The following is a 20,525-nucleotide window of genomic DNA, read 5'->3' as shown; positions in this document are numbered from 1 at the left end:
TTTCCTATCCTCTCTTTTGTGTATGGTACTAGATGTCATTGTATTTCAATATCTCCTGTGATCTTTGCTCCTGCAACTCCGCAATCCTCAGACACTTGGAAGCCTCATACTTTTAAAAATGTTTCTGCGCTCTTTTGTTGCCCAGCAACTCTGGGCTTCTCTCCATGTAGATGTGGTGCCCTATAACTCTTCAAAACTCACCTTAACTTGAGATCCCGTCGTCGCAGGGGGCTGGACTAGATGACCCTTGAGATCTCTTCCAACTCTATGGCTGTATGATTTCTACCAAGCCTAAGTGCATGGTCCAGCGTTTGCTCACACCCCTTGCCATTTTCTTCTTTCCACATTGTCAACACCAAATGTGCAAGTTCATTGGATGTAGGATCCTAAATTTTTGGTTATGGAATTCTTACAAAATGCCATGCATCTTGATGGTGTTGTATAAACAGTAATTTGTAGATGACAAGCTCCCTGAAAAGAACCAAAAGGTTCTCAGATACTTCACACTGACCTTGATAAAGTAATCGATATGCAAAACAGAGTCTACCGCCTCCACCCACATGGGGACTTTTAGAATCCTTTGTTTGCATTACAGTTGCATCAAAAATACCGACTGCATAGTCGGCATGGATCATTGCTTTCTCTGTTTCCACATCACCCTTCTCTGCTGGCCTCCAAGTGCTTGAGGGTTTTCGTCTTTGTTTTGTTCTACATGATCATTTCAGTGTGCATGGAAGAAAAATGAGTGTGCTGCTCTGTATTTTAACTGGCCTTAAGTTTAAAACAAACACAAAAGAGGGTAGAATGATTATTTAATGAGACGATTCCTATTAATGCATTAGCTTTAGCTTTACTGAAAGGGAAAGGACATTTAAGGAAACTTTCAGAAGAAGGACCTGGGACTTCTCTCATTTCTCTGAGCATTGCCACCTTTGTGGCATATTATTCATAAATTCATTTAAAAGCTTTGGGAGGAATTCAATGTAGCACCAAAGAGGTTGCTCCAACAGTGCAAGCATGCATAGTTTTTTGTTACTGATTTTGCTTGAATTGTAGGTTTGAAATACTTGGAAGATGAGATCAGAATGCTTAGTTTGTATGAAGAAAAGTCAAGCTACAATACCTTTGTGCTCCTTGTCTCTCTTTATGTCTCTACACATTATGTTGTAGGTTGTGTCCCTAAAGTGACAGTCACACACTTGAAATCAGCCGCACGTCCCAATGATACAAAATTAGTTCTGGTGGATCATGTGGACTGGAAACCTGGAGATGAAGTTGTTATATGTGGAGGAGGGCCTAGAAGTGCCCAGAAACAAGAGGAAGTCGTGACTGTCAAGACTGTAAATGGCACAGAACTCTATGTTTCATCTCCACTCAGGTATTTTTTCAGCAGACCTTGATGTTAATGTAAAGCTCATACAATTGTTCTTGGTATCTGAAGTGCATGCACACGAAAGCTTATACCAAGAACAAACTGAGTTGGTCTCTAAGGTGCTACTGGACTTCTGCTTCAGTGTATCTGAAGAAGAATGCCTGCACACGAAAGTTTATACCAGAACAAACTTAGTTACCCTATATTCTAATTCAGATTCAATTCTCTAAATATTACAGTTGTTCTTGGTTATTCTTCTTATGTTTGAAATGTTTAAGGCTGCAATCCTAAATACAAATACTGTCAGGCTTCCACTGGTTGACTGAGTACACAGGTTTTCGACTTTCTTCTTCTTGGCTTTATTCCAGGATTCCCTACTATGCTTAAACATAGATCAGGTTACATGATTCAGAAGTCACAGCAGAGCTGTAAGATACATGGCCACACATAAGCTTAGAAGTTGTCCCAACACTTAACATCCCCCCCCAAAGCTTCCCTTTTGAAGAACGAGGTGGCACAGTCATTCACACTGTTTTCCCCCAAGCCACAGGACTGGGCAAGCCAAAGGGCACTCCTATGAGTAGGCTGGATCTGCTGAGTCTTTGCACCAGAGGCAGAGTTGACATGGGTGTTACCTTCCCAGCGGTAGGGAGCACCTCCGTGACAGGAGGCAGCAGTGGAGGCAGATTGGGTGGCTCTCCTGTGGTGGCCAGATTATCTGATGTCACTGAGCTGGGCCTCTTCTCTGAAGACCCACTCCACCCAAAAACATTATCTGCCTGCCTACCTGTTACATTTATCTAGCCCCTCTATCTTGCAAGAGACTCAAAGTGGTGTCCATGGTTCTTCTTCTCCCAGTTTCATCATCACAACAACTCTGTAAGGTAGGCTAGGAGATGGTGGCTGGCCCAAGGTCACCCAGTGAGTTTCAGGGCTGAGTGGCGATTTGAACCCTGGTCTCCCAGGTCATAGTTCAAAACGCTAACCATTACACCACACTGCCTCTAGATCATCACCTGCCACACCACTGGGCTCTTCTCCAGAATCCAGTTCGGCACCCTCGTGCCATTCCTCTGCCCTTCTCTGGTCAGTCTTGTCAAGACATTTCCATGTGGCTCATGACATTTACTAAGGAGCGATCCAAACATCTCTCAAGCCCACCTCACAGCCATTGCATGAGGCCCAGTGTGGGGTCATTGGGTGCATAAGTGTGCATAGCCATCTTAACTGTGTCCCTCCCGCCAACCATCTGTTTTAGCTGCTGTGCACCAGCAGGGTTGCAAATGCACTGCTCTGTAAAGTCCTACTGGTGTGGAAGGGCAGGGAGATTTGGATTGTGCCCTAACCCTTATTGCATTCAATGGGTCTTCTCATAAACATTTTAAGGACTGAACTATTAATATGCACAGTACTGCTTGTAATGATATACGAGAAATTACTGTAACCTTGCACTTGTACAGTGAAGCTGCATTCATGTGGTTGCATCACAACTCAAGCGCCCACTTATGTGAATGGTTATATGTGTAGACTGTGTATGATTGGAGAAGAAGGGAAACTATTATTTGCATTCTCAGAAAATCCCACTCTTATTGTAGCAGCACATAATCCAGGGCTCAGCACTGGAGCTAAACATGTGTTCCAAGCCTCAAAGACCTTGCACCTCCTATTTCCAAAGGGGTAGTCTCTGGAAACCAAAACCAACAAAGAGTCTTGTGGCATTTTTAAAGTCTTAAGCAAATTTATCATTTCATCATTTATCATGGCAAATTTATTATCATGGCAAATAATATCACATTGGCAAATTTATCATCAAACAAACCAAGTTTTTTCCTTGTTTGGTTTGGGTCGAGGTGCCTTGGGGCAATTGCAAACAGCTTGTCAGAAGATAATGAAAGGTCAAAAGGTATGGATGGCAACTGAATTCTGGCTCTCATTTGTGACTAGATTTATGGTACAAAAATCTAAGCTGCCTACGATTGTTCCTATCTATCCTATAGGTATTCTCATGGTATTGCCGAAGAACATGTGTCTGGAGAGCACCATGTTTTCAGAGCTCTTGTGGCATTGGTCAGTCGGAGTGTGGTCATCCAAGGAAATGTCACCACAGAAAGGGCTTCCCACCTGCAGCAGTGCAAAGAAGCAGATATTTCAGGAGGTGAGAGAGAGGGTACTCTAAGGGTAACATAAAGAGATTAATAGAATCACAGAACTGGAAGGGACCCAAGGGTCATCTAGTCCAAGCCTTGCAGTGCAGGAAACCTTGACAGACGACGATCCAAACTTTGCTTAACAACCTCCAAGGAAGGAGAGTTCACCACCTCTCATGGGAGTCTGTTCCAGTGTCGAACAGCTCTTACTGCCAGAAAGTTCTTCCTAATGTTGAATTGGAATCTCCTTTCTTGTACCTTGAAGCCATTGGTTCTGCTCCTACCCTCCAGAGCAGGAGAAAACAAGCATGCTCCATCTTCCATGTGACAGGCCTTAAGATATTTGAAGATGGCTATCACATCTCCTCTTTTCCAGGCTAAACATACCCAGCTCCTTCAAGCACTCCTCATAAGGCTTGGTTTCCAGACCCTTGATTATCTTGGTTGCCCTCCTCTGCACACGTTCCAGCTTGTCAACATCCTTCTTAAATTGTGATGCCCAGAACTGAACACAGTATTTCAAGTGTGGTCTGACCAAGGCAGAATAGAGTGGTACTATTACTTCCCTTGCTCTGGACACTATACTTCTGTTGATGGGCAGGGTATATATTTTTTAATTATTTAATGTTGGTGCAGTCTAGAATAATGTTAGCCTTCTTGCTGCTGCATCACACTGTTTACTCATGTTAAGTTTGTGGTCCACCAAGACCCCTAGATCCTTTTCACATTTACTGCTACTAAGCCAGGGGTCCCCCATCCTATATTTGTGCATCTGGTTCTTTTCCTCTAAGGAAACTTGTCCCTACTGAAATTCATTTTGCTAGCCTGGGCCCAGTTCTTCAATCTGTTAAGGTCATTTTGAATTCTGATTCTGTTTTCTGCGGCATTAGCTACCCCTCCAGTTTGGTGTCATCTGTAAATTTGATGAGCATCCCCTCAATTCCTTCATCCAAGTCATTTATAAAGCTGTTGAACAACAACGGGCCCAGGACAGAACCCTATGGCACCCCACTTGTCACATTTCCCCCCACAGTGATGAGGAACCATTCTGACTGATAGCTGTGTTCCAGTCTGCATACAAATATGGGATCAGCTGGGGATGGGAGGATGTGTAAATTTTGGTTTTCTTAGTTTTTCATTGTTTCAATCTTAAATTTAGTACTCCACATTTCTGCAGCAATTTGTGATTTTTTTAAAATCCTTATTAAGATTTTAATGCAAATTTCTCCCAATGAACACATTTTTAATGTAGTTTTGACTAAAGCACATATTTTTTCAAGTAATTTACCATAATAAAATGCATGATTGCATTTTTGTGTGGTATTTTCACTAATGTATTCATTTTAATGAACATTTCCCCTATATATTTGTAATTATTGGTTGGAGACCTGCCTCACAAAATTCGGATAAGTATGAATATTGAAGGATGGCTGTGTTTTTGTTCTCATTCTTTCAGAAAGTGAATTTAATAGATTTGGCTTTAAATGTGAATTTCTCTTCCATCCATAGCACCAGTGAATTAAGTTAGTTCATTTTAGAATGCAAACCAAACAAACTTCCCTACTCCATCCCTTCTTGTTAGTCACATTTGGGGTATCTTGAACATTTCAGAAACAATTTTGTTAATTATTTGTCACTAAAATTCTTCTTGAGCAGGACTAGTAGAAGAATAGATGTTATTATTTGCTTTGCACATTTATGATTTTTTTGTGTGAATGGTCATCATGTGAGCACTCTAATGAACAAACATTGTGCCACCAGCCTGAGTAAGTTTTACCTACTTCACCCCCAGTGAGTGGAGCATGTCATAAACCTAAAGTATTTCATGTCTCATGATTACATCTCTTTTTTTGTAATTTGATGGAAGATTGTGAAGATGGCTTTTTAAACATTTGCCCTGCATGCTATATACCTTCACCATTGCTTTTCAGACGTCTCAGACTGTTTCTACAAGAAAAGTGAGAGGAAACTTGGATCGCGGGATATGGGGGCTGTTGTCATTGTGCAGGCCTACAGTGGTGAAGAGACTCAGCTTCATTTAGATGGTGTACAGTTCCGGCATGTAGGCCAAGCTTTCCAGAAGCATCTCAGTGCACTGACCATTGCTGGAAATGCCCACATGACTAGTGAGCAAAAATTATTATATTTTGTATCTTAGCAGCCTTTTAAAAAACAAACAGTTGTTGGCCTTAACTGAGTTCCATCATAAGTCTTGTTTCTGAGCACAATTCAAAGTGTTGGTTTTGACCTTTAAAGCCCTAAATGGTCTTGGCCCAGTATACCTGAAGGAACGTCTCCACCCCCATCATTCTGCCCAGATGCTGAGGTCCAGCGCCAAGGGCCTTCTGGCGGTTCCCTCATTGCGATGAGCAAAGCTACAGGGAACCAGGCAGAGGGCCTTCTCGGTAGTGGCACCCGCCCTGTGGAACGCCCTCCCAACAGATGTCAAAGAGATAAACAACTACCTAACATTTAGAAGACATTTGAAGGCAGCCCTGTTCTGGGAAGTTTTTAATGTATGACATTTTAATGTATTTTTAATCTTTGTTGGAAGCTGCCCAGAGTGGCTGGGGAAACCCAGCCAGATGGGCGGGGTACAAATAAATTATTATTATTATTATTATTATTATTATTATTATTATTATTACATTGCTAAAAACTCAAAACTAGGAGTGGAGCTTATTAGCTGTTCTTTCATGTTCAACTGAGTAGACCTTTATTTCAGTAAGACAATAACACCCAGAAATTTTTTGGAGGTGTCACTTTTCTGGACTAATAAAAGGAGATTTTTGGTAACCATTGGTCAGTCCAAAATGTCCTTTTCTGGGGTGATGTCACCATGATGCTTCAACAGGTGCTGGGTGATCAACTTTAAATATCTCTGGATGAAGCTGGTTATCTAGAAATATTTCAGTTGGCGTCCAGATTCTTTGGGGGAGCAAGACCAGAAGACTTTCTTGGTTACCCTGTAGGATGACATTCACAAGACAGACAGGAATGAGGGATCAGGACTACAGCTTGTGGTTGATCTGCATTTAGATCCAGACAGACTGATTGCTTCCCAGATGCCCAGTTGGCACTTTAACTTGGTAGCTATGCCAACTGCAGCATATCTTCTAGGGAAAAATGTGATCAGGTTGTAGTTATCTATGCCCTGGTGGCATCCAGGTTAGATTACAGCCATGGTCTAAATGAGGAGTTGCCCATGAAGACTATGTGGAAACTTCACTTCATTTGGTATAAAGCTGAAAGGCTGCTGACTGTTACTTATAAGAAAGACTGTATGTTTTCAGTTTTTAGGGTTTCACTGGCATTTGATGTGTTCCCGGGCACAATTCAAACTGCTGGTCTTGTCCTATAAAGCCCTAAATAGCTTAGGACCAAGAGCCACCTGGTCCTATAGGGATCTGTCCAATTGTTATGATCTTATTTGGAAGATGGACTTTAAGAACTCACATGCTCAGAACCAAGGTCGAAGGTTTCCAGGGATAGATTCTCCCTGGTGGTGTCATCTTTTTGTTGCACTCTAAGCTCAGGACCACTCAATGCATGTTCTGATGGCCTTTATTTAGAAAATGTGTAGACTGCTTAAATTTTTAAATTTCTGAGCAATGAGCAATATAAAAAACAAAACAAAAAACATGATATAAAATTAATAAACACAAGGACATAAGACAGAATTATTAGATACCTCATATGGCAAGATGCCAAATAACAGAACAATCTAAGCATGTTTAGTTTACTGGGACTTACCCTCAGTAAGCATGCATAGGATAAAACCCCTGTTCTTTCCCTAGGTTTTAGTGGGGAACAGGCTTTTAGCTCCAGCTGCTTTTTTAATCCCTGTTTGCTTTGATTTGTTACACTGCACTTTCGATTATATATTTATGTATTATTTTTAAATATGATGCAAGCTGTCTTACGAAATATGATTGAAAGACAGGATAAAAATATTTTAAGCGAAAATAAATAGAAATGAAGATACAGCATGAAATTCTACTTCTATCTAATTCTACTGCTTTATATAATTCTTCTTCTTCTTCTAGATTCTTATTTTCGAAACTGTGCCATATTAGATTCTTTTGCTCGTGGAATTAGCCTGCATGGGGTGTCAGATTTCAGGGTGGAAAATAACATTTTTTACAACATTATGGGCCATGGAGTTAGAGTGGGTAAGTTATACAAAATAAAATTGTGTTATGCAATATTAGTAGAAATTTTCAAGAAGATTCATTTTCCTCAAAACTATATTTTTTTCTTTAAAAATTCCATACTTTTTACTTGACATCTCACTCCTTTCATTTTATTGCTTTGTTTCAGAAACTTTCAATTTCCTCTTAAGATGAAAAACAGACATTTTATATAAAACCAGAAAATGTCAGTTAAATAAAAGCAGCAAAACTATTCTAAGAATTGAAAAATTGAAGTAATATATATGGTGCCGATTTTTTGACCTACAGAACCTGATACGGTTCTATGGACTTTGTAATTCCTTCTACTTATTTGTCTCTTTGGTTTACAAGCACTTGAGGGAAATCTTGATCTTTGCAATACAAGTCAAAATGCTGCAAACAAAATGGAGTTAATTTTTATTACAGAACTGTAATCTAGTCTCCATCTAAACAAAATGAGGGATTCTCTGGACCATCTCCATCGTTTTTGTCCCCTAGGAGCCTTTTGCTGCTTTGCCCACAAGTTGTGTCCCATTTCTTAATCATGCCTTTGAAACTGTAAGCAAAGTGTCACTGATTTGCCATTTAGTTACTGAGCAGGAACTAACTAATGAACATCTCAAGGTATATATTCTGTGACCATTGCATGTCTTGCCTCTGTGGCAGTTTGTTAATGTGTTATCTTGGTTTGTTTTTAGGAGATTCGCTGGATCAAAATAACCTATTAAGGCACAATACGATTATTGGGCTTTCTGGAACTGATGGGCTTTCCAGTGTTGAAACCTTGTCACCTGCTGGATTCTACATCCAGGCTCCTGATGATTTGATAGAGGTGAGCTGTAAGGATGTCACAGAGCACCAAGATAAGTGACAGTGTTTTCACAAGGTTCCCCTCTTCCTTTAGATTCTGTTTGTTGTCAAACAGATACCTCTGGGAAGTCCACAAGCACGGTGTGAAAGCAATAGCCCCTCTGCCATTGTGGCACCCCAATAGCCATCATGACTAATAGCAATGGATAGACCAACCTCTATAAAAGTTAAAGGTAAAGGGACCCCTGACCGTTAAGTCCAATCGTGGACGACTCTGGGGTTGCGGCGCTCATCTCGCTTTACAGGCTGAGGGAGCCAACGTTTGTCCGCAGACAGGTTTTCCGGGTCATGTGGCCAGCATGACTAAGCCGCTTCTGGCAAAGCCAGAGCAGCGCACGGAACCGCCGTTTACCTTCCTGACCAAGTGGTACCTATTTATCTACTTGCACTTTGATGTGCTTTCGAACTGCTAGGTTGGCAGGAACAGGGACCGAGCAATGGGAGCTCACCCCGTTGCGGGGATTCGAACCGCCGACCTTCCGATCAGCAAGCCCAGGAGGCTCAGTGGTTTAGACCACAGTGCCACTTGCCTTATAAATTTGTCTAATTGTGCTTTATGAAAAGGAGTACTTTCTTTTTTCTGATGATGGTGATTTGTACCCCTCTATTCCTCCCAGGCGTTTAAGGTGGCATGCATGTTTCTCCACCTCCATTTTATCTTCACAACAGTCCTGTGAGGTAGGTTAGGGTGGGAGTGAGTGGCTGGCTCAAGATCACTCAGCGAATTTCAGGGCAAAGCCAAACTTGAGCTGGGTTCTCTCCAGTCCTAGTCCAACACACAAGGTGACCCCTGAGTTCTTGAGCTATGAGAGAGAGGTAGGGAAATCCCTCCTGCTTTCCCACACCATTCAAGCTGTTTCTTTCATGGTGGAGTGGTGATTAAAGGGGATTAGGCCTGTTTGTTTCTCCTCCTGCTCCCCACACCACCAGCACTGGGAGCGCATAAGTGATATATGCTCACTTATTAAATAACCATGGTTTTCCCTCCTGTTTTGGATGTTGGGAGAGGGAGGGGCAATCCACATAATTCTAAGTACTAATGTAAATATTTTTATGCAAGTCAACTGTTATGACTTGCATAACAATGTTTATACAGTGGTACCTTGGGTTAAGAACTTAATTTGTTCTGGAGGTCCGTTCTTAACCTGAAACCGTTCTTAACCTGAAGCACCACTTTAGCTAATGGGGCCTCCTGCTGCTGCCGCGTCACCGGAGCACGATTTCTGTTCTCATCCTGAAGCAAAGTTCTTAACCGGAGGTACTATTTCTGGGTTAGCGGAGTCTGTAAGCGGAAGCGTCTGTAACCTGAAGCGCCTGTAACCTGAGGTACCACTGTATTGGTACTTGGGATGATGTCTCAGAATATGTGACTACATGCACAATCTAAGGCTTAATTCTCACAAACCACAGATGAAGTAGTTGAGTTATGTTTGAAGCACTTTGCTTCAGCTTGTAGGCAGAGACACACATAACTAAGTGCTGCTGCATTCATAAAATTCCCCACATACAGAAAAATAGCTGTGAGTGTTCTAGCCTAGTCTTCTCTCTGCTTATGATAGTTATCTGTGGGTTGCCACGTTTTTTCATGGGAGCTTCTCTGCTTTTTGTGAGAATTAGGCTGTAACATGTGAGCCAGATTACGGTGGCTGTTTGATCCACTGCATTTTACTTTGTCAGACCACCTAGGAAGGTGTCCCCCACAATCATGCTGAGGAATGACTTGGCTTGATGATGGTGGGTATTGAATAAAGAGTTTGCATTGATGTTGGCTTGTTGTTTCAAGCTTCTTAAAATCTGCCATTAGGGAGAAGATAAGGAAGCAAGTAGAGAGACGAGCTTGGATTTAAACTCAGCATTAACAAAATATGTTCAATATCCACATGTGGTATCTTAATCGCTTAAAAGGTCATGTGGCTGTATTCAATTGCTATCAGATACTCATGGAAGAAAACCACTTTCTCTCTGGGAATATAGCTGCAGAGAGATCTGTAGAATACAGTGCCCCAAATAATTTATTTCTGCAGAAAATTCTCTGCTTCGCTGAGACCACTGCTGTCAAGCTACCAGCTGTCTGCATAAATATGCTGGACTCTCGCCCTCACAAATCATCTGTAGAATGCACTACTGGAGTCGTAGGTAAAATAGTCACTGAACTATAATGTGAGTTGACTACTGAAGCTCTGCATTAACTGTGCTGTGGGCAGTGTGGTCTGAAAAGCTGCGTTTCCAAAAAGGTGCCTAAGCTTGTGCTTCTGGCACTACTCTTGTCTCTTTGCTTTGTGACCCTTGTGACAAATGTCAGACACCAGGACAGTGGGAAAATTGTATAGGTCACGAGACTGGAAACGGGATATGGAGCCTCTCTCTTCTAGGTCACTGGCTCTCCTTTGATCTGGGTCACAAGAAATGAACAGTCATTACCTTCTTAAAGCTCTCCAGTGACCTCTGGGAAGTGAGTTGGTGGTCTGGCTTCCAATCCCTGTGGACAAATATCCACCTCACAAACACTTCCAGTGACACAAGCGGCCACCTTTTGGCCACTGCACATCTGGACCAAATTTCCACTATGATTTTATAGTGTTGAAGGTCTGGGCAGAAAATTCACTCTTTGCAACTCTGGTTAATTCCCTTTTAGATTCTCCTGACTCTAATTCTCTGTGTCCAGGGTTTATTTTTTTAATCCTGATTTTGTAGTGAGAGTTTTCTTCAAAATGTATAAATTTGCAGAGAATTCCTTTAACTAGTGAGAAACCCACCAAATGGCAGGGTTTATTGTTATTATTTATCATACTGATTTTAATAATGCCATCAATATACCAGGCACTTTACAGAGGCAAGAAAGTAAAGAAGGTAGGTCGCTGTTCCAAGGAGCTGTAAGCTGCCCTGTGTTTTCCTGTGGAGGAGCTCCGTTCGCGGTGGCAGACATGTGTTTGATCACACCCAGTCTTCTGTGTTTGATCTGCTAAGCATTCAGTCTTTGCCACTTTTCTCAGTGTCAGGAATGTTGGTTGCTGGGCATTCAACAAGTATGAAATCCTAGAATTGCAGGAAGGGGGAGAGCCATAATATTACCTATATACTTTAGAGAGAGAAATGTTTGTTTGTTTGTTTTTAGTACCTGTAAGTCTTGTGAACATTGTGCATGTCTAGTGTTTTCAGCTACCTGATCATTTATAAGGGATTTTAAAGAATTGGTGCATGTAATCAGCTGTTCTGCAGTTTTCCATTCATTTGCATAAATCATTTTCTTCCCTGGTATGATGGCACACGTATCATAATGGTCACAATACAGTTTAAAAAGTCGCCCCACTTATTTATTTACTTAGATGTAATATTTAGGCAGGGACGCAGGTGGCGCTGTGGGTTAAACCATTGAGCCTAGGACTTGCCGAAGGTTGGTGGTTCGAATCCCCGCAACGGGGTGAGCTCCCGTTGCTCGGTCCCTGCTCCTGCCAACCTAGCAGTTCGAAAGCACATCAAAGTGCAAGTAGATAAGGTACAAGCAGGAAGGTAAACGGTGTTTCCGTGCACTGCTCTGGTTCGCCAGAAGCGGCTTAGTCATGCTGGCCACATGACGCCAGCTTCCTCGGCCAATAAAGCGAGATGAGCAAGCAACCCCAGAATTGGCCACGACTGGACCTAATGGTCAGGGGTCCTTTTACCTTTAATATTTAGGCCACTCCCCACCCCAACCCCAGTCACATGAAACATTTAAAACACAATTTTTACAAATTACCAAGAGATAAAATACAAAGAACCAGCAATAACTACCATTAATAAACAAAGCACAGTAGCAATTGAAAAGTCAAGAGACTAGCAGCGTGATCACTAAGAGAATCATGTTTAGAAGTCATCCTCCCCACTCCCCCCCCCCCAGGAGAAGTACTGGAAAGGCCTTCTAAACCTCCCTGGTCTTCTCCTTTCCACCCCCAGTGCTGTCTTCGAAGAGCAGCAATGGAAGACAAAAGCAGTTCGCACTGAAGGGAAAGGCCCCACCTTGAGCACCACACACCGGCTAATGGGTGGGGGTGAATTATCCTGGCATCCTCTGGCTCTTCCAACTCCACAGCTGCTTTTCTCTAGCAAAGGAGCAATTGGAAGCCCATGTAAAACTCCCTGTTGGTCCTTTAAAGGCTCACCCTTCCCTGTGTAATGTCAGGTGTAATTTGTTTCCACAAAACAGCCTCACACACTAAATGAGGAGACTTGGCAGGCTGGAAGTTCCGCATCTCTGTCTTAGATGAGAGCCAGGCTTCCTCAACCTTGGCCCTCCAGATGTTTTTGGCCTACAACTCCCATGATCCCTAGCTAGCAGGACCAGTGCTCAGGCATGATGGAAATTGTAGTCTCAAAACATCTGGAGGGCTGCGTTTGAGGAAGCCTGGATGAGACCATGGCTGCACCAGCAAAACTGTTAGAGCTGCTTGAAAAGATGCAGGATATTTTAGCTGAATATGTCGTTTTTCTTAGCCAGTATTACTTTTCTGCTTTGCTCTGATATTCATTTGAAAACAAGGAACAAACAGACAGTGGTTTGTTTTTGTTTTTCTCCCCTTTACTGTTGGACCTGCCATTATTCTGTCTACATGTGGTGCCACACAGAGGCTGTCTGCATGTTGGGGAACTCTTGACAAACCCTGTCAAGCACCCTAGAGAGGCCCCTCCAGCTCTGTGTCAGTTGATGGAGGCAGAGGAGGCTTCTGGCTGGAGGGAGCCCCATATCTGACTCCTTCTGAAGTAAAATTATGTCTCTCAGTTTTCGTCCTCAGGTGTCTGAATCTTTGCATTTCCAAACCAACTTGACATGGATGTTCATATAGGTCTGAAGATAAAATGCCACAACTTTTTCCAGTATTCTGGGATCTTAACTGCATTGAGATGGATGTTCTATAACCATATTCTCCTCCTCAGGGTAACACAGTGTGTGCTGCGGGACACGGCTATTTTTTCCACCTTTCTCCTTCAGGACCATCAGAGGCTCCAGTTCTGTCCTTCAGTAAGAATCGAGCCTATTCTTGCACGAGGTATTTTTGCATTCAGTTTGATTGGATAATATTTCCCCCTCCTTCCTCTCTGTCATTCTCTCACGTGTGCAAGCATGTGCACACATGTGTGTGAGCACACACTCACTCTGCTGCATAAATGCTAATTGCAATAGCCGATAAGGGGGGGGGGAGTGTTTAATGCTTTCTCTGATGTTTCCCCCAGCAGGATGAAAACATACTGATATGCTATGGTCCATTTCTCATAGACTGTAAATAGGGTTCATTTCAATTACAATTACATATATTCTTCTTTCCCAGTTCTAAACTATTGCCTAGTATTTTCATCTAGTAAACAGCTGTTGCATTTCATTTCAGAGATGTAGAATCTGCATATAGGCTTCAGTATTTGATACATTCCAAGTCAGTCTTACAGGGAAGCGGGTGGCGCTGTGGTCTAAACCACTGAGCCTCTTGGGCTTGCCAATCAGAAGGTCAGCGGTTCGAATCCCCGCGACGGGGTGAGCTCCCGTTGCTCAGTCCCTGCTCCTGCCAACCTAGCAGTTCAAAAGCACGTCAAAGTGCAAGTAGATAAATAGGTACCGCTCCGGCAGGAAGGTAAACGGCATTTCCGTGCACTGCTCTGGCTTCGCCAGAAGCAGCTTAATCATGCTGGCCACATGACCCAGAACTGTCTGCGGACAAATGCCAGCTCCCTCAGCCTGTAAAGCGAGATGAGCGCCACAAACCCAGAGTCGTCTGCGACTTGACTTAACTTTCAGGGGTCCTTTACCTTTACCTTTTTAAGTCAGTCTTAAGTGTGCTTTTTGGGAAAATTCATGTTTGAAATGTAGAACCCTGCATATTCTAGTTCAAAATGACCCCCAATTTATATATACACACATTCACACACATAAACAAATAAGTACACAGCCATATATAGTGGTTCAGGCTTTTTGTGTGGCTTATAAATTGACTGTTAGTAATTGTATTAGAAGTATTTGATCCATTCTGACAGTTAAGTACATTTTTTTAATAATCTGCAAAAAAAGGAATGATCACACAGATTTTTGAACAGGGTGTTTTTGTTTATGCCTGGTTTACTATTCAGTTTCCTAATTACCCACTGCTTTTTCTATTTTCCTTTGTATGTGCTTAGTAATTACTATAATTTAATTCCTGTGGAGTCAGGTACCTCTACTGATGTTTCCATCCTCAAAGTACCTCAGTATAAAAATCCTTGGCTCTGACTTGCAGTTTTTGTTATAGTGTGTGTGTTTTATAGTAACAGCTAATTCAGTAATATTTGCCTGTGAATATATGCTGTGAACTGGAATCACATTTTCTTCTCAGTATAAAGAACATGTACATTTAGGAAGAAACTTGAATTCCAAAGTGAATTCATTTGATTCATTTCAGGCAGATCATGAGACAAATTCAGAATCCACAGTCAATTAGATTGTGTTCCTGGAAAATATATTTGTCTTTTAAACTTGCAAAAATTGGTATTCCAGCTGCCAAGAGCCTGGATTGGTTCCTTTCTTCAAATGCACATGTTTATATGCAATTTTTCATTAAAAAGTTATTTTCACTAATACTGTGCAATCATATCTTGTTCAGAAGTTACATTTTGGGGATGGTGGGTGCATACACCTGAAAAAGCATGTACTCCAACTGCCTCTGTACGAATACCTTCTGGAGCTGGCGCGCTGAGTGGATCTTACCCAACAAGCAAGGCAGAGGGCTGTTACGCTCCCTTTTTTGGAGCAAGTCTCTCCCGCTCGGTGCGTGGGTTCTGGGCTGCTGTTGTGAGATTTCACAGGGCTGCCTGAGTTCTTGTGAGATCTTGTGAGAGCACCTCAGGGCCCACTAAGCACGGTGGCAGGCAAGCTCTTTGTGTGCTGAGAAAACGGGTGCAAAAAGAACATTTAAGCTTTCTGCCTTGTGTGCAGCCAGTTTGCACTATTTTAACTGGTGAGCTTTCAATTGCTTAAGGTTGAAATTGTGTAAGTTAATTACGTACAAGATGTGGTTGTACTATATATGCATTTCTGTGCCCCATCATATACATTTTTGTACAGATTGCTTAGCATGAGGACCACATTGCACAATTCAGAGAACTTCAATTTTTGAAGGATGGTTATGTTTCAGTTCACCTATTGTATTGGGAAGTGTGAGTCACAGTATGTAGATTTGTCTTTAAATGCAAACTGGGTTCTCTCCCATCCTTCCTATATCTGCACATTTTCCCATCTCAATGTTTTGTTATAAAGCCATTATCGTTCATTTCAATTTAAACAGCTTTGGACTCCTAATATACCCAGAATATCATCCTCAAAGAGTAAACACCACATTGCCTGTTACATTCGAAACCTTCACAGCCTGGCAATGTGAAGGTGGAGTTAAGGTAGGATAACCATAATTTTTTGCTTCCCCACCACCAAGTCTTCTGAAACACTTTAGCAATGGGGTAGTTTACTTGGTGCCCTTGACATGTTTGGGACAACAAATTCATCATCCTTGAGACCTTGTCCATTGAGCATGCTGGCTGGGGCTACTGGGAGTCAGAGTTACAACATATACAGTGGTGCCCCGCAAGACGAATGCCTCGCAAGACGAAAAACTCGCTAGACGAAAGAGTTTTCCGTTTTTTGAGTCGTTCCACAAGACGAATTTCCCTATGGGCTTGCTTCGCAAGACGAAACGTCTTGCGAGTTCTTGCGAGTTTGTTTCCTTTTTCTTAAAGCCGCTAAGCTGTTAATAGCCGCTAAGCCGCTAAGCCATTAATAGCCGCTAAGCCGCTAATATCCGTGCTTCGCAAGACGAAAAAACCGCAAGATGAAGAGACTCGCGGAACGGATTAATTTCGTCTTGCGAGGCACCACTGTACCATAATATTCATTGGCTCCAACTACTGTAACTTTGTTGTGCAACAATTTATCAATAATTTTCATTGTTTACATGAATAACAATAAATGATAATAAACTGAGGAGACCTAAGTCAAAATAGAACAAAAAACAAAGTTCAAAAACAGATATTTGTTGTTGTTTAGTCATTTAGTCGTGTCTGACTCTTCGTGACCCCATGGACCAGAGCACGCCAGGCACTTCTGTCTTCCACTGCCTCCCACAGTTTGGTCAAGCTCATGCTGGTAGCTCCGAGAACACTGTCCAATCATCTCGTCCTCTGTCGTCCCCTTCTCCTTGTGCCCTCCATATTTCCCAACATCAGGGTCTTCTCTTCTCATGAGGTGGCCAAAGTCTTGGAGCCTCAGCTTCAGGATCTGTCCTTCCAGTGAGCACTCAGGGCTGATTAAAAAAACAAACAGATATACTTCCCCTTTTTATGGTAACTATTGGGGGCATGTATTTTATGTCTCTGCTATTGCAGTCTTGATCCTGTGTGGAAGTACTGAAAATCCAGTCTTCTGGTTTGTTTCTCATTGTTAATCAAGCAGATGAGGAATAAGATAAAAGGGGAGGAAGGCAGGGTGGGTAAATTACTGTGTCAGCTGGGTAAGGGCTCAAGATTGCTGTGTCACGCCTGTTGCTATTTTTGGACAATACGATTGTAGCCAAAGCCCTGTAGAAGCTACCTGTAGAAGCATGGCATTCCTTCATACTCATTTCACATACCTTGGACTGTATTTATTATGGCTCAGAGATGGAACATCATCATCATAGCTAGGTGGCAGTGCCATTTAATCCCTCCACCAGGGCTATTGACTTTATGATGACGTCGCTGGTCCCCAGGAATTTAAAAATTAAACAAATTGAGCCATATGGAAGTTAAGTATAATGCTAATTTTACCATTTAAATAATAATTTACGAATTATGTTAACCCAATGGATGTATCTTTGTGTCTCATTTTGTAAATACGAAGACTTTGTGATTTAACTATTTCACAATTAAAATAAATAAAAACTGGAAAAAATAATCATAGTTAAGTGTCCCTTGTAGCATAAATTGTGGAATGTCAACCAGTAATTCATTCATGCCACGTGATAAAGTGTGGCCAGACTGAAAACACACCATTGTAACTAATGGTTAGGTGATTGGTAAATTCATAATTTTTGTTAAGGCCTGAGAGGTCACTGTCTTCTCGCACAGTGTCTTATGGAGCACAGACAACTATTCATTTACTTTATTTCCTTTGTAATAATGTATTAATGTTTAAAATACTTACTATTAACAGATTATTAGCAGTAGCAACCTACAGCTTTGGAGCTTCCACATCTCTTCTTGCAAATATTTTGGAATTGACATTGTGGAAAGTCTTGGAAACACCTCTGTTGCCAATAGTTTACTACTTGGTCACCTGCATGAGAAGGTAAGAACTCAAGTTGTCCTCCACTTTCAGAGGCTATTAAAGAAACAAACTTAAAGAGCTAAAAGGGCAATAAAGTTAGAAAAAAACAGCTTTTGGGGGAATATTGAGGTCTTTTCTCAGCACTGTTGTCAGACTTTATAGTCATATCTAGATGTCAAGCTAAATCATAGTTTAGTGTGATGTGAATGAGCTGTAATGAGACTTACGGTAGGTTCTTGCACTGTCCTCTCCATGGTTGCTAGTTGACTTATGGCTAAGTTTAATGGCGCTTTACCCTCTAATAAATGTGTATAGGATTGTAGCCTTATTCTTTCATGGGAGTAAGTGGGATTTACTTTTGAGTAGACATGTATAGGTTTATGAAGTTAGGCATGGTGTACTTTGTATGTTTAATGTATCCCAGTGACAATTGCAGAACTAATAAGGAAAGACCCGACTAGAGAAGACGTTTGCTCTCTCATCCAGAGTCTGTCTGAGTTTTATGTTTGGTTCTAATTTTTCCCTCATTGCTTTGGCAATATTTTTAATCTCTTTGTCTCAATTCTCTAATCTGTAAAACAGAAAATAATTCCCTGTGGCATAGTGAGGGCTTATCCGTTCATCTTTATCCGCTGCTTTGAAGCTGAGGAAAACTATGTATCTGTTGTTAACTATTTATTGTATTGTATTGAAATCCCTCTCCACAAGTAGACCAAACCAAAAGCCACTCGGATTCCTATTAAACTCTGAGTAACAACAGTTAAGGGAGTGCAGGGTATTTGTGTCTCAAACAGAATGTGTTTGGAAGCTGCTGTAAAAGGTTAGCCAATGTTGCACAAATACAGTTGGCTAGCGAGCAAGAATCCCTTTTTATTCATAGCCAGTATTTCAGGAACCGAATTATGTCAGTATAAAAAATATGAGGGATGTTGCTGTTGTTTTGCATACATGTTTGTCCAGAGCATGTGCTCTATCCCTGGGCCCAACCCAGAGAAGGTGCCCCACCAACTGAGAGGAGAGGTGGCTTGCAGAGAGTGGAGGAGAGAGACTGTAGAAGGAAGGAGGACCCTATGCTTTTGCCCTTTTCCTTCACACATCTCTGTCTGCGAGCTGCCTGAACAGCGGTGACTAGCAAAGGGATGCTGTAGTGGCTTGCACCAGTTATTGTTCTCTGCTTGAAAGGTCCCCAAGAACTAATAGCTTTTGCCAGCCACACCATTCCCAGAAGTAGAACCCAAAGTTCTTAATATGGGTCAATGTCAGGAGATTTGCTCCTTCAAGTACCTGGGTTTGTTTCATTTCCATAAGAGGTGTGTAAGGGTGTGTGCAGGTGTGTGTGTAAACCCAGGGAGCCTTAGGAGTGTGAGATGGTGGAGAAACAATATTCCTTGTGAAGGTGAGGAAAACTGAGGCAAAGAAGCTCAGGAGCCAGGAGAGATTAGAATGGTAGAGTGGGGTGAGCAACAAGAAGACACATGGAAATCTTTGGTAGGTGGTTTCCAGTACATCTAAGATGCGGCCTTTTGGTTTTGTTTTACTGTCGCTGGATATAGAGCATTGGAGTGCCCCCCACCCCATACTTGTTAAGAGATTTAAAGCACTCAGCTATGCTTTGTTCCTCACAGCACCCTGGGGGTGTGATTATCTTCGATTATCTCACGATAAAGAGTTGTCTTGTCATAATTTACATATTAATTTATGTAATTCTATCCTTTAATAATGATGTCTCTTTAACATCAATTAAAACTTTATGACATTAATTTAACAAGAAGGCTAAACCTTCCACTCAGCCAGCCCTTTTATTTTTAAAATATGCCTTTAAACCAGCTGTTACTTCTGTCCTTTTGTACTTCTGCTCTTTACACAGCAAGTTAATTTGTGGGGGGGAGGGGAGATGACTTCCATCAAGGCCAGAGAGCAACGTTGCCTACAGTTGGAACTTAAAATTAACGTTGCATGTGTAGTTCGGTTTAATAGCTGTTAGCAACTCAGAAAGTGCATAGCTCCTCCTGTCTATAGGTATGACTTGTGAAAGACACAACTTTCAATTCTTGCACAACTTACGTTTTCACAAGGGCCTAAAGGCAGCAAGAGCATGGAGAGCTTAATAGTGAAGGACACAGAATTTGTGATGGATACTGAACCGAGTGGGAAGCCAGTGGTGGAAGCTGAGAATGGGTGTGACATAGTATGAGCAACGGGATAAATCAATAATTTCAGTGAAGATTTACATAGAGGTGAGAGAACTGAGGCGTGAGAGAAGAAGACAGAAAGCAGAGAACACAGGATCAAACATAGGATAATTGGGATAGGACCTGGGAGAGAAAGCTGAAAATCTGGGAGCCTTTCTGGACATGCAAATCACTGTGTCTAGTTCTGGGCACCACAATTTAAGAAGGTAGAAGGTGTGCAGAGGAGGGCGACCAAGATGATCAAGGGTCTGGAAACTAAGCCTTATGAGGAGTGGTTGAAGGAGCTGGGTGTATTTAGCCTGGAAAAGAGGAGAGTGAGAAGAGATATGTTAGCCATCTTCAAATATCTCAAGGGCTGTCACATGGAAGATGGAGCAAGCTCATTTTCTCCTGCTCTGGAGAGTAGGACTCAAACCAATAGCTGCAAGTTACAAGGAAAGAGAGTCCAACTAAACATCAAGAGAACTTTCTGACAGTAAG

General features: G+C 41.9%; 1 protein-coding gene across 3 annotated transcripts in view; it reads left to right on the top strand.

Moving 5' to 3' along the window:
* Positions 1-20,525, top strand: part of PKHD1 (PKHD1 ciliary IPT domain containing fibrocystin/polyductin) — a 239,609-nt gene that overhangs the window by 115,842 nt on the left and 103,242 nt on the right. For all 3 annotated transcript variants that reach the window (XM_080997326.1, XM_080997327.1, XM_080997328.1), the window contains 8 exons: positions 1,171-1,378; positions 3,370-3,527; positions 5,451-5,645; positions 7,566-7,691; positions 8,390-8,523; positions 13,473-13,585; positions 15,845-15,950; positions 17,740-17,874. In XM_080997326.1, the coding sequence (XP_080853452.1) occupies positions 1,171-1,378; positions 3,370-3,527; positions 5,451-5,645; positions 7,566-7,691; positions 8,390-8,523; positions 13,473-13,585; positions 15,845-15,950; positions 17,740-17,874 (1,175 nt within the window). The remainder of the gene's footprint in view (positions 1-1,170; positions 1,379-3,369; positions 3,528-5,450; positions 5,646-7,565; positions 7,692-8,389; positions 8,524-13,472; positions 13,586-15,844; positions 15,951-17,739; positions 17,875-20,525) is intronic.

Source organism: Podarcis pityusensis (genome assembly GCF_964106645.2).
Source record: "Podarcis pityusensis genome assembly, chromosome: 3".
NCBI lineage: Eukaryota > Metazoa > Chordata > Lepidosauria > Squamata > Lacertidae > Podarcis > Podarcis pityusensis.
This window is presented reverse-complemented; position numbering and strand designations above follow the sequence as displayed.